This window comes from Rhopilema esculentum, chromosome 4, assembly GCF_057945365.1.
Source record: "Rhopilema esculentum isolate cy_ngs chromosome 4, ASM5794536v1, whole genome shotgun sequence".
Classification (NCBI taxonomy): domain Eukaryota; kingdom Metazoa; phylum Cnidaria; class Scyphozoa; order Rhizostomeae; family Rhizostomatidae; genus Rhopilema; species Rhopilema esculentum.
The window spans coordinates 13,020,010-13,046,937 of NC_142818.1; the positions used below are offsets into that span (position 1 = coordinate 13,020,010).

A 26,928-nucleotide genomic window follows, 5' to 3' on the forward strand; every position below is an offset into this window, starting at 1 on the left:
CATTTAATTTCGCAATTAATAGCTCATGGTCTATGCAATCAAACGCTTTTGAGAGATCCATTAGCAAGGCACCAACCACCCCGTTTTTATCTAGGGAATTCTTGCAAATATCCATTAATCTCAACAGCGCATGCTGTGTGTTGAAACCTTTCCGAAAACCACATAAGTAGGGAACTAGGAACGTATCCGCGAAGTCGACCATCTGAGCATATAGAAGCCGTTCAAAGACCTTTGATAATGCGGATAGAACTGTGATAGGTCGATAGTTTCGTTTTTCTGTAGTTTTGTCACTTTTGAATAGTGGAGTTATGTCTCCTAATTTAAGATCTTCAGGAAACGTTTTCTGGAGCAATGAATTATTGAAAATTGTCGTCAGTAAAGGTGCAAAAATGTCTTCGTTTTCTTTCAGTATCCGCGGAGGAATACTTTCAATTGTAGACGCTTTTTTTGTATTTAGTCTCAATAATTCATCATTGACTGCCTGCATTGTAATTGGTTTGAATTCGAAGAATGTGCCATGGTTTACCTTACCCTTAATCTTGCGGATGCTGGGATGATGTTTATATTTTTCAACAGCAATTTCAACAGGATCCAGCAAATGGTCTGTCAAATTGAGAATGCATTCACCAGGGGCAATGTCAATTGTCTTTGTGATATTTGTAAAAAATTCATTAAGGATCTCAGCTATTTCACTGTCATTCGTAATAAACTTTTCATTTTCGATAAGCGTAATACTTGAAGAGGTTTGTACCTTGTCAGTAAAAAGTGGTTTTACAGTTTTCCAGAACTTTTTATTGTCAGTGACAGAATTTATATCAAGGTTACCATAATATGATGTTTTTGCTTGTCGCAGAATTTTCACACACATATTTCTTTGCTTTTTAAAAGCGTTCCAGTTTTCAGAAGTATTATGCCTGTTTAATCTGTTACGTAACTGTGAACGGAGCATAATTGCCTTTCTTAAAGTTTTCGTCATGAAAGGTGCATCATTTGCGCGTAAATATTTCTGTTTTAGAGGTACATGGTTATTCAGAACTTCTTCGACTACAGAATTAAAATTTTCATATTCAGAGTATGCTTCGCTGCTCTTAGCTAGATTGCTTCTAAGGTCACTGCGAAACTTTATAGGATCAAATTTACTGTAGTCTCGATATGTCACAATCCTTGGACCTCTTTTTACAAAACCACTCTTTAACACTGTTAGTATTATTAGATGAAAATCAGACAATCCCACTTCTATTGTCGTAGTGTTTTGAAAACCAGAGGTTTTATTCGTTAGAAACATATCAATGGAAGAGGGATTGTCAGCAGATTTATAACAAGTGGGACTTTTTATTAAATTTTTTGATCCATAGATATCCATGAAATTGCTAATTTCATAATTTTTCTCTTCCGAATTTAAATCTCCAATAATGACGAAGTTTTCGTATCGAGGTGTAAGTTGTTCAAGCACTTTGCCCATCTCTGCAAAGAAAAATTTTTCACATTGAGAAGGGGGGCGGTAGGTACTGATCAATGCCCATTTTTTCTTGCCCACATTAATTTCAGTTAATACACATTCAATTGAATTGGCGATGTTCACCAGTTAAATTTCATTTGCTGGAACTTTTTCTCTGATATAAACCAGAATCCCACCACCGTTTGTATTTCTATCATAACGGAAGGGTTTTTTGAAACCATCAATTAAAAACTGACTAGTAGGAAAGGAATCGTCTAATTTGGTTTCAGAAACTGCGAGGATGTCAACATTTTTTGCATTCAGGGTTTTGAGATCCTCTATTTTGTTTCGGATTGAGTTTATATTTAGATGTGCCACAATTAGGCCTCTCTTGTTTTTGTTCCTAATAGTTGATAGATTGGCAAGGGGGTTAATATCTTCGGTATCAGAACTAGCAATTTCATTGGTATTTTGATTTTCTAAATTAGGACAAATGTACTTAGCTGTATGAGTCCCATCATCACGTCACTGAGCTTTGAGATATTTAATAAGGTTATTGGCAAGAAGGACTGTGCCCATTCTATTGAGGTGCAAAGCACTTCCATTTAGGTGCTTAGTTGTATCGATGTTTTGATGCTCGATGAGATCTAAACTATTTTCTCCGCACAGGGTTTTCAATTTTTCGTTTACAGTTTTTGCTTTTGTATTTAACGTTGAATCGTCACCTCGAGATATAATAGCTGATACAACAACTTCATTTGCTCCGTTTCTTAAATCAGCTGCCAGATCACAGATTTCAGATGCAATTTCATCAGCTGGCTTGTTTGTTCCCAGCGAGTTGGTCCCAACATGAAGAAAGACAATGTCTGGGTTTTTTTTCATTGGTGGTTTTGAGTAATCTGCCATGTCTTCAACATTTGCTCCGCTGAAGATTTGACATAGACATTCTGCCCATTTCGCAGAGATCCTCTCAATTTTCTCCCATCCAAGTGCTTAAGTATGGAGTCGCCAATAATAAGGATATTCTTCTTGTTCCTTTTGTTCTCCGCTCTCCTTTGGATTTTCTTTGTTGTCCTTCTCTCTTTTGCTGTTTGCACTTCGCTGGCTTCCGTACTGCGAGTTTGAGTATGGTTTTTGGATGTTTCCAAATCGCTTGACTCATCATCGCTTGACAGAAGGGCAAAGCGATTTTGCCACGCTAAGGGATTTCTGCTTGCAGATTTTGCAACGTCCTTTGATACTTGGGAATATGCAACTTTTGGTGTTTTAACTTTGTACCTGGGCTTTTGGGATATCTTGTCATGCCCATAAATATCTTTGGCATGTTTTCTTTTAGTTTCTGCCTTCTTTGTCAGGCTCCTTGTTATTATTGGACTCACATGTGCTTCACTTTTTCCTGCCAATTTCTGTATTCTGCTGGGAGAAGGTCTCATTTCGTTGTCAAGACAGCTTTTGCTTCCATCAATTGTTTTGACTTCAAATCTAGGCCCTTCCAACAGACCTTCAATAATTTTCTGTTTGTCAAACAGCTGCTGCTCCAAAGAGATAATGCGGTCTTGAAGACATTTTACCAGAAGGGTCTATATTTGGTCTATTAGCAGTTTGGGCCTTTAATAGTAGAATTTCTCCATGTGAGAATCTTTTGAATTCCTCGAGTTCTGCTTGGATCCTCTTAAAGTCGCCGACGTTTACATAACCCTTCGACTTTGGCCATTCAGAATCTCTTTCGGAGGTTGGGTTAAAATATTCATTCTCAGTGTCTATATTTTCCTGGTCTTTGATACGATAGGAAACTTTGTTGTGGGACATGGTAGTGTATAATTTCCCCTCGTTTACCGCTTGATCCAAGATGGCGACTGTCTTTGTTTTGTCCCAACCATGTTTCGACAAGCAGAAGCTAGCGATTGAATCCATATGTCTTCCTTTGCTTGTACTCCTTAAAATTTCTGTAGCTTCCATAACAGTTTCAATGTCTGTTGCCATTTGAAATATGAGTGAATTTGCAGTGAAAAGAGTATTTCTTAGAGCGCATAAAAGCCACGTCCTACCAGCTCCGTCCTCCGAATCGAAAAAAGTGGGGATGAGATGTGCCTATTATTAATTGCTGAGGGCTTTTGGGTGATATTTTTTCGGTCTTAGCCACATCTCATCCCCACTTTTTGCTAAAGCTATTGCTTTGGGAACCTTGAAAGCAAAACCAGACAAAATTTCACTTTTCGAAAATTTGCCGACAAGGATTTTCTAGGAGGGGCGCACCCCCTGCTTCCGACGGCCCTAGATGGACCTTCTGTTCACACGACGACACTTGAATCCGACACACTCCGTATCGTTTTTGCGGAGCCGGGGCATTCCACTGTGAATGTGGAATGGAACCATATCGGAACCGTTTGACGGTTTGCCGCTCTTTTCAAGACACGAATTGAAATATGCTCTTTGTCATGACGATGAGCTTCCCAAGATAAATGCAAATGCATATTAAACTGTTTCAACTGTTTTCCAAGTACTTCTTCAAAAGAAAACAGCGTGTTAGATATGTCTCATCAAAGGATCCATTATACCAGAAAAAGAGAAAACGGCGAATAACATTCCACGTTGCTATGCAACTGCTTCAAGCAAATTTATTTTCGGAGCTGTTTTGAAGCGTTGTCGTGAATGGGTTTGTTCCCTGAATGGGTTTTTTAGTTGTGGTGTTTCTAAAAGCAGATCGCATAGAAACATTCTTTATCATGGTCCCAAAAGGTCAACCCACTCCCTTTGCTCATTCCGTAAGAGCAATTTTTGGTTATGCAGTTAGGAAAAAAGGTCAACTTGGTAAGCTGCAAAGGGGTAAATTTTCCTGAGGTTTTGAAGAGTGGGGGGGGGGCACGTCCCATATCCTCCTGACCCCTACGCCTATGGGACAGGATGATGGAACCTTTTAGGAAATAGACAAAGTTGACAAATCCATTGTTTAAACACAAAATGGATTATGTTTTTCACTATTTTGTCATGTTTCAATTGTTAGTGGGCCCGGGCCCCATTTTACTAAAACACCTTGTTGATATAATTACCAGCACATCTGCATTATGTTCTTTCTTTTGAAACGGCCCCACAATGGCCTAGGCATTTGGTGGGGGAAGTCAGAGGGCCTGATGGGCCGCGGCAAAGTTTATGCTCCGAATTTCTGCAGGTACTTTTGTGAATCGAATTTTATTCACCTTTTTTAATTTACAATCATGCTTTCTCTTAATATCTTTCTTGGTATCAATTGAAAGGTCAAATAGAATTTCAAAGGATAAAGTTGTAAGTCTTTTTTACTCAAAATCATCACTCTAATTGCACAAGTTTGCATATCACATTGTCTATCTGTCCCTTTCTTTCTATTTCCTCTTGCTGAAAGAGACCACTCACAATTATTCGATCTTTCTCTTTCCGAACATAACGTATGCTAGTACACTTTTTGCAAAAACCCTTCTGTTTTTGAGAAAAAACTTCGAAAAATTCTGCGAAAAATCCTAGAAACCTCTTGGAAAAAGTGACAAACCCCTCGCGCTTTTTTAAGCTAAAGGTGTCGAGTTTAGCGTCTAGCAACTAACGCATTTGTGGGAGTAAGGGAAAGAAAGTAAAATGCAGAGTTGGCATGTAGAGCAAAATTACAAGGTGGAACGCTGGAACGTTACAAAGAAATAATTGGTGGGAATTATAAAGAACCAGTAGAAGCATTATTTCAGCCCATATGGATCTAAAATTTGTTAGATGTAGAGGGCGAAAGGGAAAAAAAGTAAGGATGAGCTGGAAATCCTATTTGTTGATGATGAAGGAAAGCCATAAAATGGAAATTGATATGTATTGGATGTAAAGTAAAACTAAAATAGTATCAAGGAAAAAGCTTCTCGCTTTTTGAAATTCCATTGGTGAAAAACAAGAATTTTCAAGCGTTTGAAAATTTCGGTAAGAAAAAACTTGGTGGCATTAATTAAGTTGGTGTAACCGTACTGAGTGGAACTCAATAGAAAGGAAGTTTCGCAATCTATCAATATCTGATCTTCTTCGACCATCTGTTGCACTCTGTTTTACTTGCAGGCATATTCTTTACTCAGCTTTCGCTCGCAGGCACAAAATATTTTTAATGGGCCCTGCTGATGGGGCAATTCCCCCACAACTGAGTGAGCTAAAAAATGCCCTGCGGTAACGTTTGAACAGGGTCCAAGACAAATCACAAAGAGATGCAAATAATAAACAGCTTCGATGGCGTTTTTGATCTTTTAGAAAATAAACTTAAGATTGGAAGAATCAATTTTAAGTGTCCGAGTCGCCTTTTTCTCGAATTTTTCTTTATGAAATACTCTTTGAAAGCGTACGGCCTACCTTGGCAAGAATATCCATCAGCGTTTTCTTTATACCCTTGCAGACATTGGCAGTCGTAACTTCCTTCGGTGTTTAGGCATTTTTGATGACATCTGTGGCTTCCTTCTAAACATTCATCCACATCTAGAAAAAAAACAATGAGAACTGCCCAAAGGTGCACATGGGAAAAGTTATATCTTCTTCTTCCGCTCTCAAATTTATGTGGCTTTGGTAACTGAGAAAGCTCAAGGAATGTAGTCATATTGGATGATAACAATTAGATACTGACCTTCGCATTTCATAGACATTCTATGTAAAACTAGCAGCATCTAAATGCTCCATTATCAACAAACAAATATCGGCCACTTGCATGTGAATTTAGTGAAGACAATTAAACCATAAAACACTTTGCATGTTTTACCGCAGCATGTTTTACCATCCGATGCTAGTTTGTATCCAGGATTGCAGCTGCAACGGAAAGTTCCAATGACGTTGTGACAGTTTTGCGTACACCCAGATATCGTAGAATTTAGGCCACCGCGAGAAAGATGATATTCCGTACATTCATTTATATCTAGACAAAAACAAAGAATAAATGAATGATGATTATTCCAATTGACATTGAAAAATTTGAAATACCATATCAACTCTTTTTTTCTTCGTAAAATCGAACTTAGAGATAAGGAAGGGGCAGTACGGTGCGACACCACTGGTTACAGATGTCTTTCTGTAATGAAAGGCAACTGAAAATTCATCACCTTGGTCAAGGAAAAATATTTTACAATTTCATCATAACATAAATTTTCAGACGACAGAAATTTGAATGAATGGTCGCGTTCATCAAAACCGAGTTGATCAGGCTCCAACAACTTCCATTATAATTTACACTATTAGTTTCTGACTAGAATGACGTATTGGTGAAGCGATGGGAAAATACTATCCACAAAATCCAGAAAATTAGATGCAATTTATATATTTAGATATTTTTAATTGAATTTCTAGTTGATTGTCTTCTTGAAAAGGCTACATATCACTTACTTTCTAACGAATTATACTCACCACTACACGTCCTATTGTCATTGTTGAGTCGGTAGCCACTCCTACAACTGCAATAAAAACCGCCACGAAAATTGTTGCAATTATGCTGGCATCCATGATAGTGCAGTCCACATTCGTCAATATCTAGAAATGAGAAACATTATCATGATACTGCTTGTCTACAATGTTAAAAAAAATCTTTGTCTGCTGGCAAGCAAAAGGGATCTAGCCATGGGCTGGAAATTTTGGGGGAATTGAACTTAGATCAATGCATTCGATACGCCTTAGAGACCAGGTAACTGCCTGGAAAAAGAGCTTTATAGCCGTATACTTTACAAAAACCTGCTTTGGGCTTTTGTAAGACGACATTAGACTTCAACATTTAAATGAAAAGAAATCAGGAGACTATTCATTTACAAATTTCGAGAATTTTCAGTTTTGAGAAACGCCAAAGTCGAGCGTTATATATTCCACAATTAGGAATGGAATCTTTATTTTTCCAAGACTTTTGCCTGTTTCTGCATGTTACAAATATCGGCTTTAAATGCACCAGGTTAACACAAGTAAACAGTTGTTGCTGATCTTAAAACACTCGTGGTCGAATCGTGCTGCATCAAACGCGAAGAAACGTACGAACTTTTCGTTGCCTTAAACTATTAACAATTATCTAAAAATTATCTCGTTTGTTGAACTCTTTTACACTTCTTTTTCCTTTTTTCCACCTTTGCGTAAAAGTAAACATAACAAAAGTTTTCATGGTATCATTGTTGCGTATATACGATTTCATAAGGGCGGCAACATTTCATTATGGCGGATTTCCCTGTGTCAGTTTCTCTCGGTGCCCTGTGGTTACTTTGCGCATGACAAGTACATTTTTCCTATCTGTTTCCTGCTTCTGCATTGCCTCAGTCTTTCATTTGTAACAGCAGTGGAAAAAACAGCTAATGATTTTGTGTTTGACATCCTTTGTAGAAACTGTTCTTTTGAATTTTCAGCTATTTCAATAACCTAGTCTTTACTTTAAGAATCAGAGACACAGTCCACGTTATTTTAGAATTCTGAGCATTTCGTTTTAGAATCCCATAACCTTTTATTAGATCTAGAACTTTTCATTAAATTGCGTATTTACTACAAGAACGCCTGCGATGTTCACGGGAACAATACCAGGAATAACCATTGCTAAATACGACTTCATTAAATGATAATACGTTATGATCCCAAATGCATTTGAAACTAGCCAGAAGAAGAATCAAAGCGTTCACCGATCACTGCCGTGCCAGAAAATATCGAATGATACATCTTTTTAGAGAATTTCTAGAAAACATTTTACCCGGAGAGATTATTTTATCTATGATTTTATTTAGACATATCCATTGGTCAATGCATTTAAATATCGGTTTCCTTAATTTGCTTGATGTACTGATAGGTTCCCTTTTTATATAATTTTCAAATATCTATTTAACTTTTTTTAATGTCTAAATCTCACTAATCTCACTATTTAACTGAATATCTATTTAACTCAAATATCTAGGTGTTTTTCTCAAACACTTTGTGTCAATTCAATCATTTTGAATTAAACTACCAAACGAGCCTAGTTTTTGACTAGGTTTTCGATAAAAAATTATGCTTTCAATTTACCTTTAAAAGTTACTATGAAGAAGGTCGTGCACGAAAATTTTAGCAGGGGGTATCTTCAAAAAGGCTAGCGAGATGCATGGTCCCAAAAATTTTCTCGTACATAGCCCCCTTTAGAGAAGCGCAAACCTTTCCTCGTGCGATCAGTGAAAAAAATGGGAGGCATGTTTATCTAGATTAAATGAATAATTCCTTCTTTCGCGGTCCTTGCTTCTGCAAAGTCTCTGTTAGTTTACAATATTTTTCCTCCTGGGTTTTAGGACCGGAGCAATAGGTAGGCCCTCGAACCCTCTAGATCTTCATATTGGGGCAAGCACTCGATAAGAGCTTAAACGGAAAGAAACTGAACGGTGGGGGTTCATGCGCCTTTATCCCCATGTAGATTCTTTTTTTAAAATGAATGGGGGACAGTGGAGTTTCTAGTAAAGCTAAACATTTTATCAAATTACCGACAGAATATACCTACCTGAGCATGTTCGCCCATTGGGGTCGAGAGTATATCCTGATCGGCACTGGCAAGTGAAGCTACCCGGAGTGTTGATGCAGCTGTGGTCGCAGCCGCCATTGTTGGTTGAACATTCATTTACGTCTGCAACCGTAAAAGTTGGACCAAATTAAAAAGGCTCAATTCAAACTGGATCCAAGGCAAATTCACAAATATCAAAGAAAGCCAAGCTACAATTTGTTAATAATTGAAGATATAATACTTAAGAAGGACCCCTTATTGAAAGATGAATATCCTTATGAGAAATAAACCTAATCTAAGACGCGTACCTGAACATGATCTTGCGTCGCTGTTGAGCTGGTATCCGCTGTGACAGGAGCATCTATGTGTTCCAGGATAGTTGGTGCAAGTATGAGAACACTGCCCGTTGTTTGCCATGCACTCGTTGACATCTACAGCATAAAAATACAATGTTTGACGAAATATTCAATATTTTTGAATGAATTAGTAAAGATATGATTTTCCAAATAAAATTGAAAATGAAATAACATTTTGACAAAAGAAGCAAATTTAATGAAGTTTTTAACATATGGAATTAACCTTCCATCTGCTTTTAACCTAATCACTATCCATCAAAGCCTGGTCTGTATCCTTCACGTTCGGAGGAGGAGCTAGATGAGACAGAGACAGTTCCAAAAAATTGAAACGGGGAGGGGAGGGGGGGGGGTAAGAATAAAATAATTTAGTGACATATGAGGGCCAAGCATGGTTGGGTCCGATGCGAAATTTTTTTTTGAAATTAAGCCTTCTAAAATGGCTAAAAATGCATCTCCCAAATAAAGTTTAACAAATTACTGTACTGCTCAAATTAGACAACTCGAAGATTATCAGAAAAACATAGATTATTGATTTTAAGGAAAAATTTGGGAGGGGAAGATTCATGCGTTGGGGTAAGAAGGAAATTGGACCTTTGGTTCAGAGTGCACATCGATGTAAATAACGAGAAGCTATTGTATTGATTCATGATTGAGAGAATTTTACTTCCTTAATTAAGAGATCTTCTTTATCTCGAGTATTTTCAGTTGGCCATGTTTACAAATCCAAAATGCAAACATTGCAAAGATCCATAAAAATATCTACTGAATTGATGAAAATAATAAACAGATAGGAGAAATGCACCGAAATAAGTTAGTAAATAGAATCAAATAACAAAAAGCAGTATATAAACAGTTTGTTCTATTTAATTTCATGCTCTGTTTTAAAAAATGATAAAAAAGACGGTTGAACATTTTTTATCTCTAAAAAATCTCCCAGTGGTGCCGTGCCTGTTGGACCGACAGGTAAAAACACTACATTCTTACCGATACATCGCCCATGATGAAGTAATTGATAGCCAGCCGAGCAAGTACAACGATAACTTCCCAATGTATTGCTACAAGACGCAATGCATGATGGATTGTTCGGTTGGTCATCGCAGCTGCACAGTCGATGTGAAGTAGCACATTCGTTGACATCTGAAAACGAGCCAAATCAAATTTTGATACTAGAACTAAAAGAAGCACCATATTGAATTATAAAACATCACAAACGAGTAACAACACAGATAAAATGCATCTTTACTAAGCTCAAAAGCTAACTTACATGTCACGAAAATTATTTAACCTCAAAGTACGGACATGCTAAGATTAAAGAGTTAAAGGGCCTCTCCAGCCAAAAAAAAAATTTAGCATCTGGTGCGTGTATTATGGCAAAGTCGTTGTTTTTGCAAAATTCAAATTAGTTTAGAAGTTATAAGGCTTTAAAGTTACACCTTTCCGAGAAAAAAACGACAAAAGCCGAATCAGTTTGGTGACATTCTGACGTCACAGTGTGCGGCTCTCGTTCGCCATGAATTCAGGGGCGCAGTGGCTGGGGGGGGCAGGGGGGGCAGCCGCCATTTTTTCGGATTGTCGGAAAATCCAACGTTTGTCGGAAAATTTGAAATATCAGACAAAATGTAAGGCTTTCATCGATCCTGTCCAAAAGGTCGCATATTTTTTTAAACCTGTCGTAAAATAGGGCATGCTGAACCCTTCTTACTTATTTTCATTAGAGTATTTATCGGAATCATCGCATTGCTGAAATTTGTAAAGGAAATTAACGCTTTGGTCTCAGTTATTTTATAAACTCCCATTTCCGACAGTTAAAATTCAACTCAGTTCATTTCGAAATGAATTCGCTGGTGTTGTAGAGGACGAAAAAAGTTAATATTTTCGCCATGACTTAGAAGAGGAAAATTTTGTCGAGCGACGAATACGCAGAAAGAAAAAGTTGCCAGGGGAAAATTGCATGGATGAATTAGAGGGAAATAGGGAATCCGTATATCATCGTGATAGTAGATACAGCTATCAGCTCAATGAATACAATATTCACGTCTCATAAGGCGATTTTGACAGATTTTGCCTTGCTCAACCCTGAATGTTTTCAAAAAACAATTGAAAGGCAATTGTGTGCAGTGTAATTCAAAAAGGTTGCGAAGAATTACGGCCTGGATGACGAAAAATTAAGAGATGAGTGCAGCTCTTTCGTCAATAATTACCGTAAATTTTGGAAAGTTAGAGAGAAGAGCAATCCTCTCCCGGCTGCAGGAGAAAGAGAAAACTTTTCAGTTCCATTCAGTTCTTCAGTTGATGATAAGTATAACCTGCAAAGTGCCTTTCCACAGCTGGTCCTTCTTTACAAGGTTTTCGTCACTTTGCCAATAGGTTCAACAAAGTATGAAAGAGCTTTTTCAAAGCCGAGGATTGTAAAAAAAACGGCTACGGTCAACGATGGGACAAGTCCGCCTTTCCTCTCTGATAACAATCAACGTCGAAAGTGATATTTTACAGTCGATAGACTATGGTGACATCATCGATTTGTATGCTGCCACACCTCTTTGAGAAAGATGCTGCTTGAGTAAATTTCAGTTAAAAGAAAACTATTCTTTTGGACGCGTTATATCTATTTAAGGTTTAGCATTAATAAATGCAAAGTAATTATGATGCGATTTAAAATTTGCCAAAAAAACTTTTTGTTATGAACAGCTATAAACACTAACTTGACAGTTGATTGTCTAGTATAGCGAGAAGACTTGTAGGGTGTAAATTTATAACTAGTTGCAGTTTTGTTTATAGCGATTTATATATGGTAAGTTTTGTTAGAATAAAGGCTATTGTTGAACTTGGAGGTGTATAAAGGACGATCCATTCGTTAACGATTTCCAGATCCATTCGTGATATTGTAGTATCAAGTGTTGCAGTAAATGCAGCAAGGGTAATCTTCAAGGAATGTATTGAGAAAAAATTTGTCGGAAAAATCATAGTTTTATCGAAAAATTTTCAGCTTTGCCCTCCCAAAATTTTAAAGGCATTGAGTCATGGTAAATAGGCTTTCTCTATAGGGGGTCATTTGGTTTCGGCGTGATCGCTGCTGTTTCATGCCACTGCGGGTTGGAATGTGTCCATGCTGTGTCACGACTTTGTTTTGATCACCTGTGTAGGCCCACAAAGCTATGGCTTCCTATTCCAGCTCTTCCCTCGCGTATTATTAATCGAAATTGACACTTCAGTTGTTTTCCAGAAACGATGAACAACTAAAGGCTTGCTGTCTGAAATGCTCAAGCTAAAAGCCGGTGGAACAGAACTGGCTACAGATGGAGAGTACCATCACTTGCAGTGTTCAATTTGCGAATCGCTGTCATTCGATTCGGTTTGAGGCGAGACTAACGAAATACAATGTGACGTCAAAATTGCGTCACAGTGTCACCAAACCGAAAAAATTTTGTCGGTTAATTCAATTAAATTATCGAAATGCAAGAGCTTATATCTCACAAACTGTAAAAATATCGGAAAACAAATAACGAATTCGTACGGTGGCCCACAGGTGCCACGGCAAAACTTACTTTCTCACGGCAAAACTTTCTTTTTCACGGCAAAACTTTCTTTTTCACGGCAAAACTTTCTTTCTCACGGCAAAACTTACTTTCTCACGGCAAAACTTACTTTCTCACTACTCTTCGGGATAGAAGTGTCTGAGGCTGCGCGCAGGCTACCTGAGACACTCACGACAAATGTACCGCGATTCCGGCCTAAATTCGACAACAACATCAAGCTCCTGCAACGCGTTTGCAACATTGAACTTACTCTTAGGGCCAACCACCAAATTAAAATCACGACAATTATCCGTTTTGGATAGTGTTTTAAAGCAAAGAATGCAAGACATCATTGATTACTGTTTGAATGCTGTTTGATAGGATACATCATTGGATACTGTTTGAATGCCTCGTGAAATTGAAGAATAAATTTAACTGCGCGCGATCCATGCGGTTAATTTTTTTGGAAACGAGGTCATGATTTTGCTGACTCAGGGAACAAGCCTTTTGACTTTAATTCGCAGACTCTACTCTTCGGGATAGAAGTGTCTGAGGCTGCGCGCAGGCTACTGGAGAGGCCCTCGATAACACGCGAGATAACTCGCGAGGTAATATTCCATGTAATAAACCTGTTTTAAACCTATTTTGAGCTTGTTTTAAGCCCTCATAAACATAGACAGAGCTTTGTCTAAAAACGTCAATCAAAGGGTAGAAAGTAAGCAAGAGTTCAAAATGAAAGGACAAAAATGTGATCCTGTAAAGGGAACCTTGACAACGTGTAGACCCAATCAGCGTGTAGCCTCGGTTACAACCACATCTGTGTGTTCCTGGAAGATTTGTGCAGAGTTGCTGACAGCCTCCATTTGAATTTGCACATTCATTGATATCTGAAGATGAAGATGATAACATAAATGGAACTGTCCTACTTTAAGCAAAAGAGTGACGCAATAAAAAAAATTATAAGTTAAGTGTTCAAAGAGCGGTTATTTTATCGCATGTATCATTATCTCTAACCCATTGAGGTAGATTACTTTGGGGTTGGTTCGGGGGGTGATGGTGCTATCCTTACCCTCTAAATATTTAGATAGTTGGTTAAAAAGAAATAATCACAGAGGAAAATGGGTTCTAATTTCTGTTAAAAGGTAAAACCCCAAGTCCAGTTACGCCCACCACCCTCCCCCCTAGAAATATTTCACATTCGCACTCCTTCTGCAATACATTGCTTTGCGTAATCATGGTGATTAGAAACAATTTTCCATAAAGAATTGAACCCATAAATAGAAACCGAGGCTTACATTCAATTGCCTTAGGCTATGTTCACATTGCTCCGTATTCATTTTTATCCATCGATCCGTTTTACCTGTTCACACTGCTCCGGATACATTTGAAAACGGTATGAAAACGATGAAGCGTTCACATTGCTCCTCTCTGGATAAAGAGGAAAACGCCACGAACTGATTTACAGCACTTGCCACTGCTAATACGAGTGAATCAGCCATGTTAAGAAAAGTTGTTCAAATTGGCGCGGTCTAAGAATCTTGCTGTGTTGTTGTTGTTGTTAGCGTTTTCAAAAGTATCCGTTTTCGGTGTTCACACTGCGTTTTTGCGTTTTCAAAAGCCTCCGTTTTCAAAAGTCTCCGTTTTCAAAGTGCGTTTGCAAAAGTCTCTGTTTTCAAGGTGGAGCAGTGTGAACGCAAGGCACTAACGGATACTTTTTTATCCGTTTTCATATGAATACGGAACAGTGTGAAAGGGGTCTAAAAATTCTGCCAAAAGCCAAGAATCAGTTTCAGATGCAACTTACAATGTTCAATAACTACAGCAAATATGCAAGAGCACTCGTACTCACCAACATTGCACCCCTGTGATGGGCTAGTCCACCCTGAATGACACAAGCATGTGTTTGGTCGAATGCAATTTCCATGAGCACATCCGGGACTGTTGCATATGGCTAATAAGGATGGAAAATGATAATTTTAGAATGTGAGGAACCTTGTATCAGAGGGGGGCCAATAACACAAAGAAAAAAGGACAAAGAGATACCTCAAAGCCAGAAGCTTCTGCACTTTATTTTTGATAATGATTTTATTTGTAGAGCCTCGGCTATTTAGAATAATAACAAAAAAAACAAAACTCCTAGAGCATTACTGTTATTCATGTTTTAAAAGCTTTACTTTAGGAAAACATTATGTTAATAATATGTTGTTAGAAAACAAAAGCTTTAATTGAAATATTTATATTATATCTATACATGATCAATAGATTTTCAAAAGGTTTCATACCGAAACTGGCATAAAAGAACGTTAATATTCTTAAGTTGCAATACCACCAGAAAAGAATTATCGCAGTCTATTAATATTTTTCTTTCAGAACGAGAAGCGAAGCTTTCTACTTACGGCTTAGGCAGCTCGACAGGCATGCACCTTGCCGCCAACCCTGGCAACAGCGATAATAGGTATTATACCTAGTTGTGTAGCGCACTTCGTATCGATATCGTCTTACCCACCTGTAAAATAAAAGGGTTTTTCGTGCTAATTTTCATTGCATCGCTACATTCGCTTTAAACAGAGTTTAAGGTTATGGTAAATGTTTTCTGGATGAAGAAAACATCAATTTTTCGTTTTTTTTAACATTCCAATAGCCGAACTTTCAAGGCACACAACGATACCAAATTTGGAACAAACAGAAATTTTGAAAATGGAAAAAACCCCAACATACAGACAAAGGTTTTCATAATTTCTATATCAGAACTTTTAGTTGAGGCCTGAAAATCTTTTGACCTGTTAAGCCGATTATCGTTGCTTTGCGGTTGTGGTCGCATGTCTCGTTTACAATATCCCATGGCACATCCATGTATTCAATGTACGGCCGTGTTTATTTAAACAGCTTCAAGTGACTTGACCTGGATTACACTGTGGTGTGCGAGTGTACCTTTAAAGTGCTGATCAGTAAAATCCCGTTTTCTCCAAACTTACAATTCCTATACATAGAGGTACGAAAAAGCTATTGTTTACCCAAGGAACGAATCAAATGGCTCAAAACTTTGCACACAGCAAGGACAGATGTCGGGTAAGCAAAGCATGTCTCAAAATTTTTGTATTTGCTCTGGTCCGTCTTTTATAGCAAAATACAGCTTTGAGAGGGAAGAAAAACTGTTTGCCAATTTTTGACAGAGCAAGTTTCAAGGGGAGAAGGAATTTGAAAAATCTGAGACACACCTTGGTAGCTAAGAATCTGCGCGTTCTGCTGATGCAAGTCAGATTTCGTTACCTCAAACGCAAGCGGTACAAAATAGCTTTTGAAGATGGTACACTCATTTAGACCATAGATTTGCCTGGGACGTATCATTTCACAATCTTTGCCAATTATTTTGATATGGTTGGAATCACCACATTCTTGTGCATCGAATGACGTATTGTTTAATCTGATTCCGTTCATAGTTTTGCTTTTAGGGAAAGAAAACCAAATATCGTGTCAAAAACTCTTACGTTAAGACAATACAAAATGTTCTCCCATCTCAGTTCCTGTTGTTGTTAATGTCTTACTAATGTATCCCGTCTTAATTAATTAACATTTTATTTACATTAGCAAAGAAGAGGTTTTCTGATTCCCGAATCCCGCTTGCAAAAATTTGCAATTCCTTCTAAAAATAATGGTTTCTAAAGAATTGTCAGGTTCTGAAATTTTCCATTGAAAAAAGGCTAGCAAAAACCGCCAAATTGCTTCTATCACGTAATGTTTTTAGACTCAACTTTTCAGTTAAAACTAAAAACAAATAAGCCAGTTTTTATGAATAAACTAGTAAAAAAATGATTTGCAGTTTTTCGTAGTAATCCAAAGGATCTTCAATGGCAATGATACCAAAAATAAATCATTGCTTTGTATAAATGTTTGCTTTTACTCCTATTAACGAAGATCTGTTTGGTTATGATTTTTACCTATACATATCTGTGGTTGGAGTCGCAGGTTTGTATCCGATGATTCTCCTTAATTTTAAGCTGCTTTTGTTATTTAATAAAGTTTTGTCCACCTGTAACGCGTGCATTTTTTCCAACACCAGAGGAAGTGGCTGCAACATGTTCTGTAGCTAGTGTAAGCACCATATGAGACCTGCACAGTGTATCGATGGGAATATGACAATCGATAGCTGCATACGTTTGTCCTGGAAAAAAATAGTAGATTAACTCCAAATGATGCAAAGATTTTAAACTCAACCATTGCATATAAAACCTTTACAGCTTTTAAACACTTAAAAACTTTTCAGAATAAGCAGCATAGAAGAGAACATATGTATTTCTATTTTTAAAACTCTCTCCTTTCGCTTCAAAACATCAAATGATATCATAGAAAGTAAATCCTTATTTGGTTTCCCCTGAACATGGTAATTCATAAGGCAACCTGTTCCCTTAATAAACAACGCAGTACTTTGGGTACCAGAGCCACAAAATTTAACAGCAGCTCCGCAGCTCTCAATATTTTTTGCTGCCGTTAAATTTTGTGTCTCTGGTACCCAGGGTAACAATGCAGCAGATCTTTCATGACCAATTCAGTTATTATGAATATTCAAAAACATACTTCTATAAAGGCATGATCAAACTGCTGCAAAATATTTAGCAACTGCATTGAGAATCTTACTTTCGACATGCTTATCCTGGAAGCTTACCATTAATTAGCGCCAAAATGAGAACCCAAAGACACGGAAAGCAGAAAGTCTTAATTCAAATAGTTTTCACCATGAAAATTTCAGGCAGATGAAACAGCTATTTTTATTTCGTGCTGTTGTAAAGAAAAATGGGTCCAGGAATAAGCAAGATGCTACAGGAGTTCTTTTGACATACCAAATTTTCATTTAGCACTTAGCATTTAGCACTGTTTTCTTGCAATAACGTTTCGCTGAATGACCAAAGCCGACACTTTTGCAAATTTTTGATTTAGGAGCAAGGTAAGGAAAAAAATACGTCCTTAACCCAATAACGGGTTTTACAAAGCAAAGCTTAATAGTTTTTAGAGTTTTGACTTCTTTTGTCTCTTCTTCTCACTACTCCTCCTTTAGCCATTTTACGTCTTCAACCTTTAACCTTTAGCCACGTCTTGAAGAGTACAAAAGTTTGGTACCTGGACCTTGATAAGGGACAATATACCTCTGTCACCCTCGTAGCCTTAAAAAAGGCGTTTGACACTTTTGATCATGATAAAAGCGTTGTGTTTATGGAGTTGTGGGGGAGAAATTGAGATGGTCTAAATCTTTCTTAAATAACCTCGAGCAGTGTTGCAAGGTTAATGGACTTAATTCCAGCATTTAATCTATTAAATGTGGGGTGCTACAAGGTTGTTGCCTTGGAACGTTTTTTATTTTGATATGTGGCAGGGCGTTTATGACATGAATTACTTGCGCACATGGACTCTGCAACTGTCAGCAGCAAAGCATGTTATTTAAATTCATAACTACTTACCTGGGAGGCAAACAGGACCTTGTTTGGGACCTTGTTGTTGGACAGCCTGTTCCTCCACAGCTGGAGTTTTGCGTGATTACCAAGGATCTTGTCTGTTGACCATTGTTACCGCATCCTTGACAGGCCCCCCAGACACCCCATGAATGCACGCAGTTGACCGGGCAGCAAACACGATTACATGAAACAGTCTCTCGTAGACCATAGGGACAAGAACCCCCACATGAAGCACCTATGATGTCAATTTGCAAATCGTAACCATTGGGAAAGATTTTCAAAATAAAAACAATTCCAAAGGATATAAAATAACAAATTAAAAACTTTTGGGTAGCGATTGCGATCATTAAAGTCATTTATCATTATTGGACTTTTATAAGCAAAATATGTGTAAGATTGATATGTGAAAGGTGCTTATGTATTGTCACAGAAATTTTCGCATATAGTAAGGTGGATTCAGATACTGTGATGTTTTTTTCTACACGAAAAATGCAATCTTAATTAAATCTTTAGAATTGCCAAATTTCGAATTCATTTCAAAGTTCATTTACTTGGTCATGGATAGACATAGTGGAAATTGGGAGCGCATGCGCATAAGGATGGATATGTAATGCCCAATGTGGTGCGCATGCGCTCCCAATTACCACTTTGTCTCATGGCCATGTTATGTTTCTTCGGACGAAAAAACATATTTAGGGCTGAAAATGTGGATCGTTATTGTTATTATTATTATCTATTTATTAAAAGTAGGCGTATAAAAATAGCTACAAAATAAAAGCTAATCCAAGCCTACTACAAAGTAAAATTGTTTAGAAATAAAAAAAAAATAAAAATACATATATATCTAACATAAGAAATGATTGAGTATAAATGCATATATACATATTTTACAATGTTTTTACAGCATTTTTGGCATCTACAATACAATACATTTATCCGTTCAAGAACCCAACCTGAACCACGAAAGGTCTACACAGTCTACAGTTGCATTCCTCTCCTATCCAAGATATATTCTCCTTTTAAAACTGGAAAGGATATCTGATCGTTTCATGTCATTGGGAAGTGCCTTCCACAATCTACTCCCTAGAAACGATATCGTCTCTAAGCCATAACACGTAGTACGTGCATGTGGCAGTAGTAGATTGTGGCAGCTTCTCAATCCATACATACTGTGGTTTTCAATAAAGATATCCTTCATGAAAGTAGGATTGAGCTCTCACAGATACCGTAAGGTTCATGGGTCAAAGAATATGGGCAAAATTAACTATAGAAGTGAAAATTTCAGTCTCTGTGGCTGTTTTTAAAAACATCTACAGAAAACAAAATGCAAATATTGCAACTGTAGGATTTGCAAAATTTTTATAAATGGCTTAGGTTTTTTGTAATTATTATGTATTTCTTTTGTATACACCTTTTGCAAATAGTTGGCTTTAATTAGCTTTTATTTTTAGCTATTTAGAACAGCCAACTTTAAATCAAAGTAGTAATAATAATGGAAACTTTTCATTTTGAATTCCAGTTAAAACTACAATTATAAATCTCACTATTACAAGGTAATTTGTAACTGGCTAGCCTGTTTTTACAAAATAAGACTATTACAATCGTAATAAAGAGAAAAGAAAAAATAAACGTTAAAAGGGGAGTAGCTCTAGGTTAGTCCATGTTTTGTTCCTACAGAAAAAAATGATATCGATTTGATTTGACAAGTTAAGAACAAACTGTAAATGTCTTATAGCCAAATATGTTCCTTGCACATCACCAGAAATTAGCAGTCCTACTCTCCATGCACTTTTTTACACCTATTTCGCCATACGATGCTATCACAAATCATGTTTGATACACTGCACCACTTCATTTTTTCTTTTGCCTCTTCCCCTAGAGTCCTAGCCTTTTCAAGGTTCCCCTCACATCCTTATGTACGGTCCCAAGTGATCCAAAACACATGACACTGATTCTTGTTGCAATTCCATTTTCATTCATTAAGTTTATCAGTGGTTGATACTTATTTTTTTTTCGGTAGGATGTATCCATATACAAATCAAAGCAGACAGTGACTTCAACAATTTCACATTATCTCTTGTTCATTTTTATCTCTAGTATATCAGGCTTCCTTTGGTTTAGCTGTCGAAAAGCATTTTTGATGTGTAGAAAATCTGTTTCTACCGTTTTGTTGACAAATAACGTTGATGAATTCCTTTTTGGATTTTTTGGCATAAGAATTCTACGACCCGATCGTGCTTTCGCGAGTATAAATCTTTGTACTTTCTGCAGGAATTCATTAAGTGTGCCATTGATTCAGTACTTTCATTACACATTGAACATTTTTTATCGTGATCCTCATTCCACATATGAATTAGCTGATTACAAGGAATTTGATTCATACGTGCACGTAGAATAAACTTGACTAAACTATCAGAGAGTTTCCAACCGTAATAAATTTGATGCGAATTTTTTTTGTCTATATTCTCAATCTTTATAAAACTTCTTTGCATGTGGAGCTCACAGCTTTTAATGATATCCTGTTTCTCCAATTCCCCCTCAATTTCTCTTTCCAAATCTTTCCTATTCAACTTCTTGCCATTAACGACAACCACAGCAAAACCATCCTTGAAAATAACTGATCCATCAAACTTATTAGCATGAAAAAGTAGATCTGGCCAATCAGAGTTCCCTCCATATGTTTTTGTCTTTGCTACTCTTCTGCTGGCATCTAATGCTCAACCCAAAAAATTAGTTTCGCTATCTGTCAGTCTAACACCACGTGATTTCATGTCTATTTCCAAAGATTTTCTTGCCAGATACCATATGTTCTCCTCAACGTGATTCAGCATTTTCATCAAATTAGATAAACGTGTTGCCCTATATACGTTTGATGGTCTCTTTATCCCCAGCCCTTCAAGTAGTCTGTTGGCAAAAAATATCTTGTCACTGCTCTTGGGATATAAATCAAACATTTCTTTAACGGTTTTCGTAATCTTTGCATCCAGTTCTTCAAGCTGTTTTTCTTCTACCTTTGTGTATTCAAAGTGGTGTGAAATCTTTACTGAAGCCATGTTATTGAAAGCACTGAGTTTTCAAGGAATAGGGAGCGTACATTCCTTGATTTTATCAATTGTATCTTTGAATTCTTTGATGAATTCTTTAACTTGTTATTCGTGTTCGCCTGCTATGGTAAACGATTTGCCAAGATATTTATACGATTCGGACCTCTTGTACGTTGCTATTGTTTCTGCTTGAACTTTAATGGCTGGCTTTTTGTCACCTTTTCCATTATACCAATTGTTACCTGACCTTCGCTCATAAAATAACGCACACTTAGATGCCTTTACTTTCAAACCAGCTTGATCAAAGAGTGGTTCACATTTTATTATCATATCTTCAAGTAGTTTAAAATAATATGTTACCATTGCAATGTCGTCTGCATATGCTTGAATTGGCATTGGCCTAATGTTTCTTTCATTTTCTATATTCATACCAATCAGGGCATGATTGAATGCTGGTTTTAGTACTTTATCCACTATCACTAGAAAAATCAAAACGCTTAATGGGTCACCTGTTTTTGTGCCCCTTGTGGTGTAAATTTTCTGAGTCAGATTGTTTCCGCAAATAAATAGAAAACTGGAACGATGATATATGTGCTCAATAATCTTACAGTATACAATGGGAATGTTGTATTCACGCAATGTGGTTGTAATTTCTTTGTGCTTGATACTGCCAAACGCATCTGCAAAGTCAATAAATAGAATATGGAGTTTTGTGCTTATTTGTCTAAAGTCATCCAACGCTGTCTTCAGGCAAAAAATTAAATCTTGCCTATTTCTTCCTTTAAGAAAAGCCCTTTACCAAAATTCAATTTGCGGCTCAATGAAGGGCAGAATTCTGTTTATGATGCAATGCTATCGTTAAGTTGTTAAGTCTTCGCGGCTATAATTCTTTTTCAGAATTCTTTGCACTATATCATGTTTCCATTCGGAGAGTACTTTTCTATTTTTTAAACTTGTATTAAATATGCCCACAATGTCAGTTTTAATTGAACTAAATTCTCTCTTTATGTCCTCATACACAACCCCATCCAGCCTTGCTGATTTTCTATTGGGTCATATTTTCACAACATTTTCAATTTCTTTTTCATTAAATGGCCTAACTTCTTCGATATCATTTTCGTCGTTGTCAGCAAGGGATATTTCTTCCTCGTTTCTTGAATCATTTTCTAAAAGAAACAATTTTTCATTTCGATAGAACGCTTCTGTTTCTGTTTGATCAATTTCTACTTTGTTTTGTTTGGCTATTTACAATCGTTCTTTATAACTTGAATTGCCCTCTTTCTTTTGTGCAGCCAAAGATCTGTCAATTTACTCCTGGAAACTGTATCATCCGTGAACACACCTTGTCTGAGTGAAAAGAATGGTTGTATTTATTGACCGTAAAAATACTGCTTTTCTAACTGGAACAATATGGGGTGACCCAAGTGGAAACACCATTGGGGTCATCTCTGTTACCACCAAGGGAAGGTTCCTTTGGTAGCGTTTTCAAAATACGTAAACAATATTTGCAAAGATTTAAGTTCCATGACTTGCGATTGAAGCTTTGTTGTTGAAATTTCCCGCTTTTCACGAATATTCCAGTGATGACTTTAAGGACTCCTTTCCATTTGCTAAAAGCTCCCTTGCAGATAAATTTATCATAAAATACTCCCCTGCTGCTCAAAGACTGACAAAAGGCCCTTTCTTGTTTTTCAAATTCCATCCATTCATAGTCATGTGGACTATAATGACGTTCTTAATCGAAAGACCTCTTCCGTTGAGACTTCTAAAACGATTGCAGAAGGTTAAGAAATACTGCTGCAGGTATCCTACTAAGCCACTAAGGCAACAAGAAAGAAATGGTAATTGACTGGTTGCCAGTGAAGGAACGTAGAAACTGGCATCTGATGAAGCTTTCATTTCAGTAGATCTATAATCAGCAAAAGCCCAAGTACATTGACATATGGCTTCAAGAAAATACCAGAAAACTAACAACCAGTTTTGTGCCGCTTATATCGTTGTCATGTGCCGTACTTCCAGAAAATTTCAGGAAAGATGCAGCAGAAATTAGAGAAAATGCCGGTACATAATTTTCAACACCAACTCGTACGTACTTATGCATAGAAGTAAAGAGAAGACTTTAAGCTTAGCATTGGAATGAAATAGGCTTCATATTGTATATAATTTTAGAATACACAAGTGCATTTATGATTTTTATGATGAATTATTAGTGTCAATCATAGTCAAATAGTGTGGAGAAGCATCAAGCATATATTTTTGGATCAATATAGTTTTATGTGCATTTGCAGTGAATTCAAACTCATTTAGTTGTCAGCCCAAAGATTGTGGCAAAATTTGGGAAAATCCTCTGATGAGCAAACGTCAGCAAATTAAGTTATATGAAACATCAATTGGAAGCTCTTCAAATGCAAATTCGCACAAGACCTATAATTGCTAAATTGTGCAATTTATTTTGAATATATAGCAGATCTATGAGTGTTTTGCCGTTGTTGGTGACGTCATCAGTCATCTGATCCTAATGCAAAATTTTTGGTCTCATCTTGGGTTCTCAATCTCAATAATCGAAAGTATATAAAACCATTGAGATCATCTCGGTTAGGCGTTGAATCAGATTTTCACAGCCGTTGGCCTGCCTGCCTGTGCAGAATGCATGAGCATAATTTTGATACATGCATACTAAGCCTGTATGTGCTTCAAAGAGCTTGAATGCCAATGAATGAGATGCCAGGCCTAGTAAAGAAATGATCTTTAAAAAGCTCAGCAAGGCCATTAAGACTGTTCTTGGCAAGCGTATATATTGTCATTTATTGCAAAGTGAAGATCAAAGTTCTCTTGTTTTGCAAAAAATGAGGATAACTACACTTAGGTTCAAAAAGTATTTAGACACATTCGATACAAAAATTTATGCATTGCGTTGGATTCGGTTTTGCAACAGAAACTTATTCACGTATGAGCAGTCTTTTTTCAAGTAATAGAGGCCTGTATATCTCCAAAATATTGTTAAAAGTTAATCAATTTCTTATTGTTCTTCTTCGGAAAAACATATAGGCAGGGAATTTTCCACTACAATCTAAGGATCTGGGTAACCAAAAATTTTAATGCTTGGAATGAAAGTATTTACATAAGGGATCAAGATTCCGAGTTGGGACATTTTGGAAAATTGGTTCCTGTCACGTGGCAGTGACGTAATTGACCGAGCGACAAGTCACGGTCAGAAAAAAGGTAGACTTTTCGAATTTTAAATCTAAATACATTTTTGGATTGCTCTTACAAAGTTATTTTGACTTTATAAAAGAACCATAGCCCTACAACGTACGGTTCCAAAGTTATAGGCGTTTAAAGTTGCAGTTAATCAGGGGGTAACGTCGTACAATTCTAATGGTATGTTTGTCTGTCTCAGATGCATTGACAAAAGTGAGCCTAAAATGAATAACAAGTGTGATTTCTGCTTCTATTACAGTTATCTTAAAGCACATTTTTGCTACAAATCGTGGGCTTTAGATGAATTATTGAGCTTCTTTCATTTGATGTTGCCCCCCGATTTTTTTTAATTTCAAATTTCCTTGTTGGTTTAATTTTATTCAATTTGAAGTATATACAGAAAAAGTAAGATTTTCATTCTTTAGTGATTTTGGCTATTCATTAAGTTGCAAGAATCACATGGGCCCCACCTACGGGTAGCACTAAGATCCGTAATAGAAACAAACTATGTAAAAACATACCTGACCAATAAAAAATGGTCTAAGGTAGCCACTCGTCAAAAGAGTTCTCGCTAAACATAAAATCAGATACTTCCCATTCACTTTCGTCACTTGAATTGTCCCGTCCCTTGCCACCAAAATTATGCTCGCTATAACAGCTATCAAAATGTATATTTGTTAAATCTCAAACAGTCAAATCATCCAGCATTCCAGCAATTGAAGATCAAAGGTATGGGAGGTAGCATTTCTGGAGAGAAATTCTCAGCCATCCATGGGGACTTGGTAACTGGGTTATTTAAAAGAGCAACCAAAGGCACCACCGGACCATTCCGCAGTGGATTTAGTTCCGACATCGTCTCCGTAAAAACTTGGGTAAATACGACACATATTCCTACTATGCTAAGGACAACCCTTCACAAAGTGCTGCATATGAAGGCCACTTCAAAGCATAAAGAAGTAACGCCACGGGGTAAACGACTACACAGTGAACACGTCAGAAATTCAAAGAATAAGCTGCGCGGATATGGGGTAGATCCCTTCTCAACTGGTTTTCCGAAACATATTTCTCGTGGGAATAGAATTGACGATGCAATCGTTAATGATATGCCGCAAGCACCTGAGGTTGGTATGGCACAGTTTAAATCGTTTATTGAAGACAGGCTAGTAAAGGGAACGGTGAATTTCTTTTCACCGATCAAGAGAAACAAGATGCAAACTGGAATTAAAAAGAAAAAGAAGACACCAAAATCTCTGGGAGTATTAAAAGAAGATTGTCAAGCGTTTGGGACTATTATCTCAAAATCAATGACTTTGCAAGAAGCTTTCTAGTACCCGATTACTTCTGTACCTTTGTCTGTTTTTTCACCAGGTGGAAATTTGCGTCAGTCGGAAAAGGCATCTTTTCGCAATTACCTTATAGAGACGTCGAATGCCACATCGAAGATAATACCAGCCATGATGAAGTGGAATGTAATCACGAAGAGGCTGATACCAGACTTGTGCTATTGGCAATTGAAGAGCAGACTGATCATTGTTGCGAAAGACACTGATGTGTTGGTGCTGTTGGTGTGGGCGTATTCTCAATACCATGTTACACATAAATGGTACCTGAAGTATGATGCTGAGAAATATGCAGACATTGGTTTACACTGTGATTTCCTTGGATCAGATATTTGCTCGGTGTGTCCCGCTTTTCACGCAATTACAGGCTGCGATACGACATTGTACTTCTATCGAACTGGTAAGCTTCGTATCTTCAAGAAAGTTATTGCAGATAAAAGAAAGCTTGGTTTGCTTGAGTCACATGGGCAGGGCAGAAAGCTGGCCGAAGATGGTCTAAACAACGTCAGAGAGTTCGTGCGTTCGGTGATCTATTCAGGAAAAGATAATGAAGATTACGTGGAAACAAGAATTCGCTTGTACAAAAGCTTGAAAAACAAGTCGTCGATGTCTTTGCCCCCTGATCCCGATTCTGTTGTCCAAGTTATCAAACGAGCTCACTGCCAGGCTTAAGTATGTTATCGTTGCGGGCAGAGGACCATTAATCATCTTGACTTGGAGGAATTTGGATGGAAGATTCAAGATGGAGATGTGAAGCCGGTCTGGTTCGTTGGCAAACAATTTCCGCCATCAGTCAAAAGCATTCGTGGAAGGAAAGCAAAAGGTGGAAGTTTTGGTGATTACGACAGTTGTAATTCAGAAAAATGCCCCCTAAGAAAAAAGGCTCGAAAGCAGGTTCGAAAACGGAGAAGAAGAAAAAAAACAGGCTTAGATGATCTACTGCCGAACAAGCAAACAACGATGGCAGAAACAACGATTATCAACAGCGGAGAGGAAGGGGAAAAAGAATCTGATACGAATGACTGTGTGGCAAGGGACAATTCAAGTGACGAAAGTGAATGGGAAGTATCTGATTTTATGTCTAGCGAGGACTTTTTTGACGAGTGGCTACCTTAGACCATT

The 26,928-nt window shown here is 37.2% G+C and overlaps 1 protein-coding gene across 2 annotated transcripts in view; it reads right to left on the reverse strand.

Moving 5' to 3' along the window:
* LOC135690976 (uncharacterized) overlaps positions 1 to 26,928 on the reverse strand; it is a 53,683-nt gene that overhangs the window by 23,849 nt on the left and 2,906 nt on the right. The window contains exons 2-12 of one of the 2 annotated variants that reach the window (XM_065208676.2): positions 18,228 to 18,456; positions 16,805 to 16,936; positions 15,171 to 15,280; positions 14,624 to 14,725; positions 13,542 to 13,661; positions 10,244 to 10,396; positions 9,212 to 9,334; positions 8,904 to 9,026; positions 6,824 to 6,946; positions 6,186 to 6,338; positions 5,786 to 5,908 (exon numbers count right to left, since the gene is read on the reverse strand). In XM_065208676.2, the coding sequence (XP_065064748.2) occupies positions 5,786 to 5,908; positions 6,186 to 6,338; positions 6,824 to 6,946; positions 8,904 to 9,026; positions 9,212 to 9,334; positions 10,244 to 10,396; positions 13,542 to 13,661; positions 14,624 to 14,725; positions 15,171 to 15,280; positions 16,805 to 16,936; positions 18,228 to 18,456 (1,491 nt within the window). The remainder of the gene's footprint in view (positions 1 to 5,785; positions 5,909 to 6,185; positions 6,339 to 6,823; positions 6,947 to 8,903; positions 9,027 to 9,211; positions 9,335 to 10,243; positions 10,397 to 13,541; positions 13,662 to 14,623; positions 14,726 to 15,170; positions 15,281 to 16,804; positions 16,937 to 18,227; positions 18,457 to 26,928) is intronic. The other variant, XM_089114302.1, reaches the window with a different exon arrangement.